Here is an 8,780-nt window from a genome sequence, read left to right on the forward strand (position 1 = left end):
GATGCGCTTGGCACCTACTACCATACCCCGTGCAAAGTAACTTAAATATTTTGTCTTCCACATTCACTCTCTAAATGGCACACGTGCACAATCCATGTATCATGTCTCAAGGCTTAAAAATCCTTATTTAACATGTTTCCCCCCTTCATCTACACGGATTGAAGTGGATTTAACTAGTGACATCAGTAAGGGATCATAGCTTTAGCCTGGATTCACCTGGTCAGTCTAAGTCATGGAAGGAGCAGGTGTTCTTAATGTTTTGTAGACTCAGTGTATAGCACTACAGATAATCAAGTGCTATTTGCATGTGATGCATTTGCTCTGTTGTTTACAGGATGATTTGTATCTTATAGAGCGTGGCTTTAAGGGAATAGTATGGTCACATCTAGATAAAAACGAATGTGAAAAATAAACAGAGAAAATGTGTATTAATAATACACTACCTATTCATATAAGTATTTATTCATCATCTACATATTCATATTGAGCTTCTACGTCTGTGTACAGGAACGTATTATTTGGAAGAGAAAATATATCAGCTTATTGTTCAATTATTATGACGTTCTTTCCAATACAAAAAAGTGTAGTAACTATTGTTTCCAAATTGCGTTACTCACTCCAACCAGCAGATGGCGATGTGCGTCTTTCAGGTGATGCTTCTTGCGTGACGTGTGATTTTCTGGACGGGACGCTTCTTCAGGAACAACAACGCGGATACTCTTTCAACCACCCCGGTAGCTTGCTAGCCAACATAAAACTGAAAGGTTTACGTTTTAGACCATGTTTGTGTACATTAGCTAATCCCAGTGTTTTAAACAAATTTCGGTTTGACGTATCAACTGCTTAACTTTAACCTAATTTGCTTGTTCAATTTGCAAACTTGTTAAAGATTGATTCTGAGCCTAGCACTAGGCTAGTCGCTAATGCTAGCTAGCTAACATCCCTGACCATGAGCACACCAAACTACTCCTCCCTTGCTAATGACGAGGGGGTCTGCTGTATGGAGAAAGAATCTTTCAGAATGAAAAAGGAGGAAGAGGAGGCTGTTATAGTGAAAGAAGAGAAAGAACCTTTTAGAGAGGAAGAGGATGCTATTTCAGTAGAGGTGAAGGATGAAGACGTTTTGGGAGTGAAAGAGGAGGAGACAGAAGATCCGATTTACACCAGTGAGTACTGTCTTAAACAGGGGCACAAACTATGCAGTTGTTGAACTGTGGGGGCGTTCTACTGAAGTTCTATATTTTAATATGTTGTTCAGTACTGTATAAATTGTTAAAGGTTCGATCTGCCATTGGTACATTTTTTGTTGGGACTTTTCAATTAGATGTATTGAATTCTCCATGTGGTCTATATTAAAGTTCCCCTCATCTAATATAACAGGCTTTTAAAATTCAATATTGGTGCATATTTTCTACTTAAAATATCAAAGGGGCGCAAAAGTCACCCATTTTGTGGAACGATACTTTTACATTTGCATCACAAACAACATTTTGGAAATCGTGATGAAAGTGGCCATTTTAGACATATGCATGCCTCTTGTAAGACTCTAAGATTGCAATAGATGGTCATAAGTTTACGATCTGTTTGATGTCCTCGTTCACACAGGAGAGAGACATGACTATTGTGGATCCTCTGGGGAGCCTCAACAACATCCTGCTGACGAGGAAGAGAAGAGTCTCTCCAGATCAGGACACCAGATGGTACAGTTTGGTTTGTTCTAGCATACAACTTGCTCTATCGGGGGCTGGGCTGGGCTTCTGTAAAGCACTTTATGACAACAGTGACATCAGCATCCATAATGATATGTGTCTGTGTCCCCTCTTTTTGGTTACCAGGACAACGCTAGCCCGTCCTCCCTCCCGGATTCCCCGTGTCGTGCCTCTCCCGGTAGCACCTTACTGCTGGGTATGAAGAGGTTGTCTGTGCTGCAGGTGGACTGCAGGAAAACAACGGGGCTGAGTGGAACTGTGAGAGGAGGAGAAGAGAAGAAAGGATCAGATTTGACTCATCAAAGTAAGTGCTGTAGTTCAGTTTGAACAAATAAATAGATCTGTTCACTGGTATCTGTTACCAGGACAACCAGCAGAGTTCTGTTAGTTGACAGGAAGATAGACTGGTATCTGTTACCAGGACAACCAGCAGAGTTCTGTTAGTTGACAGGAAGATAGACTGGTATCTGTTACCAGGACAACCAGCAGAGTTCTGTTAGTTGACAGGAATATGGACTGGTGGATATGGATGTTATGAATATCATAACACTGAAAAAGGATTGTGCCAATGAAAAGAGAGAAACCAATAGACCATATAAAACCTTGATGGAAGTTAGCTTTGGAGAGAAAGTTTCAATGATCTGTTGTAAGGTGCAAATTTAACAAAAACTTTTCCTAAAAACATTATGGATGTTACATTGCCTGTCCCAGTCAACCCCCCTATCTTTACAAGACTGTAGAACAGGCAAACTAAACTCCAGACACTGTTAATTAATTAACTAATACTGGAGGAAAGCTGTGATCAGGCTGCCCACTCAAGAGAAAGCTTTGAACTATAACCAGTGCCTGCAACCTTGTTCAGGTTATCAATCAACCTACCAGGGTAGTTACAAACAGTACAGAAATTAAATCATCCACATATTTTGATCATATCTTTACTAATGCTGCAGAAATTTGTTTGAAAGCAGTATCCAAATTCATCGGATGTAGTGATCACAATATAGTAGCCATATCTAAGAAAACCACAGTTCCAAAAGGCTGGGCCTAATGTGCTATATAAGAGGTCATACAATTGTTTGTAGTGTTTCCTATGTTGTTGATGTTGTTAGGTAATTTTTTTCCACAGTAAATAACTCACGGACACTAGAGAAGCTTTAACCAAGTTGAATTATTCCCAAAGGTTATGTACAGCTGTAATTCAGACAACCCAATATTTGTTCCATCCAGATATATATCTCACGTAAGACATTCCTCCTTCTCTCCAATCCTTACATCTTATGGTTCCACAGGAAGAGAGTAAAGAGGGTAACAGGATACCAAACCTTTATCTCCCTGATGAGAATCTGTCCTGACCTCAACCCCTCCTTTATCTAATCCACAGATGGCTGTAAAAACTGTTAAATCCACGTGGATTGATGAGGAATTTAAAAATGGTATGATGAAGAGGGAGGCAAAAGAGATGGCAAATAGGTCTGGCTGTATAACTGATTGGCAAACGTATTGCAAATTGAGAAATCATTTGACTAAATAAAAAGAAGAAGAAACTACACCATGATACAGATAAATGACATGAAGAATGATAGTAAAAATCTTTGGAGCATCTTCAATGACATGTCACTGGTGTCTGAGAACCTGGATGGAAAATGATTGAGGATAATAGCGGCCGATATTGCCACTTCTATTCGCGTTATCTTCAATTTAAGCCTACTAGAAAGTGTGTTCCCTCAGGCTTGGAGGGAAGCTAAAGTCATTCCACTACCCAAGAATAGTAAAGCTCCCTTTACTGGCTTAAATAGCCGACCAATCAACCTGTTACCAACCCTTACATTTTAAAAGAAAAATGGTGTTTGGCCAGATACAATGCTATTTTACTGTAAACAAATATAGACTTTCAGCTTATAGGGAAGTTCATTCAACAAGCACAGCACTTACAAATGACTGATTGGCTGAGAGAAATTGATGATAAAAATATTGTTTGGGCTGTTTTGTTAGACTTCAGTGCGGCTTTTGACAGTATCGATCATAGTCTGCTGCTGAAAAAAACGTATGGCTTTACACCTTTACACCTGCCGCCCCAGAGCTACCTGTCTAACAGAACACAGTGTTCTTTAATGGAAGCCTGTACAACAAAATCAAGGTAGAATCAGGAATTCCCCAGGGCAGCTGTTTGTCACCTATTTTTTCAATCTTTACCAACAACATGCCAATGACATTTGAGTAAAGCCAGTGTGTCTATGTATGCGGATGACTCAACACTACACGTCAGCTACCACAGCAACTGAAATGACTGCAACACTTAACATAGAGCTGCAGTTAGTTTCAGAATGGGTGGCAAGGAATAAGTTAGTCCTAAATATTTCTGATTACCTTTAGTTACATGGCCTACTATGCTAATTCTGTAGCGGTATTGTTAGAGGGGGGTAAAGATAAAGATTTTGTTGGGGCGCCAGGCAGGTATTAACCCTAGTTATTAAAGTTAGTTATTACCTATAATAACATTATTATTATAAATATGATTAAAACCGAAAGGATGAGAGTAGAATAGATAGAGTAGCGCTTCCAGACACATTCTAAACGTGATGGAGTTTTAAAGGAGGACTGTAGCATGGAGTCTTAAAGGAGGACTGTAGCATCATGAGGTAGTCACCTGAAATGCATTTCAATTAACATGTGTGCCTTTTTAGAAGTTAAGTTGTGGAATTTCTTTCCTTAAACCTGTTTGGGATAGGGGGCAGTATTTTCACGTCCGGATGAAAAGTGTGCCCAAAGTAAACTGCCTGCTACTCAGGCCCAGAAGCTAGGATATGCATATAATTGGTAGATTTGGATAGAAAACACTCTAAAGTTTCTACAACTGTTAAAATAATGTCTGTGAGTATAACAGAACTTATTTGGCAGGTGAAACCCCGAGGACAAACCATCCAGGAGGAATTATTTGTTGTTGAGGTGACTCTTTTTTCAAATGGTTTTGTGTGGCACTTTTCTGTGGAACTTGGTTGCAGTTCCTATTGCTTCCACTAGATGTCAACAGTCTTTAGAAATTGGTTGATGTTTTTCTTTAGAGAAATGAAGAAGTACGGCTATTCAGAACGAGGGTCCAGCCTAGTGCTCTCTAATGTTTTGATGCTCCAGGTCACGCGCTTCACGTTGTTTTTATCCGGTATTGAACACAGTTTATCCCGTCTTAAATTTTCTTGATTATTTACGTTTTAAAATACCTAAAGTTCGATTAGGAAAGTTGTTTGAAATGTTTGGACAGCGTTTATAGGTAACTTATTAGATATTTTGTAGTCATGCTGGGCGAGTTGGAACCGGTGTTTTTTTTTTATCAACGTGCCCACAGTGTAACACACTACGCCGCCAGGGACTCAAAATTGACATTTTGGAGGAATTGACGGAATTGATCGAACAAAAGGACCATTTGTGATGTTGTGGCACTGTTGTGTGACAAAACTGCACATTTTCGAGTGGCCTTTTATTATCCCCAGCACAAGGTGCACCTGTGTAATAATCAAGCTGTTCAATCAGCTTCTTGATATTATCTTGGCAAAGAATAAATGTTGACTAACAGGGATGTAAAAAATTCTGCAATCTTTTTTTTCAGCTCATGAAACATCCAACACTCAACACTTTACATGTTGAGTTTATATTTTTGTTTATTGTATTAACTATCAGTTTTAGGAACATCTACCCAAAATATTTCACCTTATTTTTTACTTTACCCAAAATATGACATCAGCGATAGTCAAAATGTTGAAAATTTGTGAACGTCTAAATAAGAAATTGGTCCATTTAAACAGCATGTGTCGAACCCTTTCAACAACGGGGAGATGTTACTGATGTGCTTTTGTCTCCATTGTAAAAAAACAAGTTTTGGACTTCCACACAAAATTACTTCTTTTGTTATTTTATGTTTATGGAAGTGTGTAGGTCACATTCTGTATCATACAGCTATGAAAGTTATATATTTAGAACCACCTGCTCGATTGGAATCCAGCGACGTCTGTGTCTTGAGTGTCATAGAACTATCCAGTTTTTTGTGTCCTGACTTGTAAAACAGGATGAAAAAAATAAGTAATGTAAACATATCAGTAATTACCAGGATGCTCTACAACATTTGTTTTAAAATCACACAAAGATTATTAAAACTGGCCTCAGGTTATTGAGAGATCTGATTTAGGATTTACCCTCGTAGCAAGGTTGTTTTATCATGTGGAGGTTTCATTCGGGTCTCTATTTAAAAATAACACAGTGTATTTGGCAGGAGAAAGACCAGACTCAGAGGAACCAGAGCCAGGGACATCCAAACCAGCAAGACGACACCAGTGCTCCCACTGTAGAAAGGGTTGTAACCGGTTATGGGACCTGAAACAGCACGAGAAAATACACCACTCCTCCCAGTGTGGAAAGAGTTTTAAGGGTTTAGGAAACCTTAAAGCTCATGAGAGAATACACACAAGGGAGAAGCCGTACCACTGTTCCCGGTGTGGAAAGTGTTTCAGCCAGTCAGGGGAGCTGAAACAACATGAGAGAATACACACAGGGGAGAAGCCTTACCACTGCTCCCATTGTGGAAAGAGTTTTAGGGTTTTAGGAAACCTTAAAGCTCATGAGAGAATACACACAAGGGAGAAGCCTTACCACTGCACCCAGTGTGGAAAGTGTTTCAATCAGCCAGGGCATCTGAAACGGCACGAGAGAATACACACAGGGGAGAAGCCTTACCACTGCTCCCAGTGTGGCCAGTGTTTCAGCCAGAAAGGAAACCTGAACCAACACGAGAGAATACACACGGGGGAGAAGCCTTACCACTGCTCCCAGTGTGGAAAGTGTTTCAGCCATTCAAGGGAGCTGAAACAACACGAGAGAATACACACATGGGAGAAGCCTTACCACTGCTCCCAGTGTGGAAAGAGTGTTACGCTTTTAGGAACCCTTAAAGCTCACGAGAGAATACACACGGGGGAGAAGCCTTACCACTGCTCCCAGTGTGGAAAGAGTTTCTGCCAGCCAATGGAGCTGAAACAACACGAGAGAATACACACAGGGGAGAAGCCTTACCACTGCTCCCAGTGTGGAAAGAGTTTTACGCTTTTAGGAACCCTTAAAGCTCACGAGAGAATACACACGGGGGAGAAGCCTTACCACTGCTCCCAGTGTGGAAAGTGTTTTTGCCAGTCAGGGGAGCTGAAACAACACGAGAGAATACACACAGGGGAGAAGCCTTACCACTGCTCCATGTGTGGAAAGAGTTTTAACCAGAAAAGCAACCTGAACCAACATGAGAAAATACACAGAGGGGAGAAGCCTTACCACTCCTCCCAGGGTGCAAAGTTTTTGCCCATTTAGGAAGCCTGAAAGAACACATGAGACTACACACAGAGGAGAAGGCTTAGAAATTGCTCAGACTGGGAAAACATATTACTCATCACAGTCACTTGAACGTCATGAGAGAATCCACACAGAAGAGAAGAATTACTTGTATATTGATATTTCATATCTCATTTACTTAAAATTCATCAGAAAACATACACAGTGCTCCCATTGTCTTATATTGTTGACTGATAATGTGTTTACTTGTTTTTACCGTATGAAATTAAATGGTACAAGGTATACTCAAACATATATTTGTTTGTTTTTATTAGAAAACATGACTTTAATATGGAGTCTGTCATTTTGAATATAGAGTAGATCAGATTCCATGTGTTTAAATGGTCCTTTTAAAACTCTGACTGTGTGTTTATCTGGGTGTGTCATTCCTCCAGCACTACAGATAATACAGTGATATTTGGATGTGATGCATTTGCTCCATTGTTGACATTTGCATTTTTGGCCCACTGATGATTTAATGAAATTAAAATGTTCAGACTCTGTAATGGAAAATGTTAATTGTATGTGTCCACATAACTGAGTATGTGACTAACCTTGTGAAACGGTCCTATTATAATCTCCTGTTCTTGGGAGTATCATTCTGTGTTGCAAACTTTGTATGAATAAAGTCCCGCCCAGGAACAGGAAACTATAAAGATATGTGCTCATCACCCAATGCTTCAGGAATTCAGACTGTCTACACTGCGCTGTGTAACTGTTATTCTCTCTGAGCTCAGAAATAAAGAATCTTGGTTTGACTTGGACTCCAGCAGATGCTTATTTTATAATATCCACCTCAACTCTCCCACGGATTGCTGTTTATTATTGTCTCAATGAAGAGTTCCCCGTTCCACTTTCCTGGGGTCATTTACAAGCCTCCCACTGGTTGAATAAACGTTGTTTCCACGTCATTTCAACAAAACAAATCCATGTGATGATGATAGATGTAGAAAACTGATTGGATTTGTAAAAAGCCGTCAACATCAGGTATTTTTATTTATTTTTCGCCTAACTGGCAACCTAAATCCAGTGACTGCTGACATTTTTAGTTTCACCCAACTGGCAACCTAAATCCGACTCAAAGAAATGTAAATAGAAACTAGATGTTGAACTGACGTCTGTGCCCAGTGGGCTGGTTGGAATAAGTAGCAGGTGTTGGATCAATATCCACCGTCGTAGCTAAGTTTCCACCTGCTGTTAAAGTGGCAGTGTTTCTATCAAACACACTTATTGCGGATAAAAGGCTTTTGCTGTTACATTGTATTGTTACATTCTGCATGAAACAACATACGCATTTTAACATTCCCATGTACTGAATAAGAAAAATACAAATTAACAAGTTAAAATACAAGTTAAATGGGTTTCCATCACATTTTCAACTCTACTGATGTTTTTTTTTTAAACTGTTGTGTTTATATATAAAAAACGTGTTCTTGGCACATGCACTGTAGCCAGCAGCTCACAGATACAGTGCTGGTAGGCTACCTACATGATGAGATTATTATGGATAAGAGACATTCTTTTATTTGTCAAATGGCAACTAAGCATCGATCATGTCACCAAAATAAGACCCTCAAAATATATTGGAATGGAGCATCAAGCTCATCCCGTGAAGTTTCACCACCCTGTGAATTTCATAACTTATTTAGTCTGTAGCCTAATAAACTACATGGGTTCCCAAGTTGTAGAGGGAGGACCACA

The 8,780-nt window shown here is 39.6% G+C and overlaps 1 protein-coding gene across 1 annotated transcript; it reads left to right on the forward strand.

The window, feature by feature from the left end:
- The first annotated feature begins 693 nt into the window (after positions 1 to 693).
- LOC129846080 (zinc finger protein OZF-like) lies at positions 694 to 7,837 on the forward strand. Its single transcript, XM_055914069.1, has 4 exons — positions 694 to 1,166; positions 1,606 to 1,700; positions 1,836 to 2,013; positions 5,974 to 7,837. The coding sequence occupies exons 1-4, from the start codon at positions 950 to 952 to the stop codon at positions 7,056 to 7,058; spliced, it is 1,575 nt and encodes a 524-aa protein (XP_055770044.1). The 5' UTR covers positions 694 to 949; the 3' UTR covers positions 7,059 to 7,837.
- The last annotated feature ends 943 nt before the right edge of the window (positions 7,838 to 8,780 follow it).

This window comes from Salvelinus fontinalis, unplaced genomic scaffold, assembly GCF_029448725.1.
Source record: "Salvelinus fontinalis isolate EN_2023a unplaced genomic scaffold, ASM2944872v1 scaffold_0446, whole genome shotgun sequence".
Taxonomy (NCBI): Eukaryota; Metazoa; Chordata; class Actinopteri; order Salmoniformes; family Salmonidae; genus Salvelinus; species Salvelinus fontinalis.

Bases quoted from the DNA above. Each gene is read 5' to 3' on its own strand.
- LOC129846080 (XM_055914069.1), top strand. From the start codon at position 950: ATGAGCACACCAAACTACTCCTCCCTTGCTAATGACGAGGGGGTCTGC. The intron at 1,167-1,605 runs GTGAGTACTGTC...TCGTTCACACAG, and splicing joins AGAAGATCCGATTTACACCA to GAGAGAGACATGACTATTGT. The intron at 2,014-5,973 runs GTAAGTGCTGTA...TGTATTTGGCAG, and splicing joins ATCAGATTTGACTCATCAAA to GAGAAAGACCAGACTCAGAG.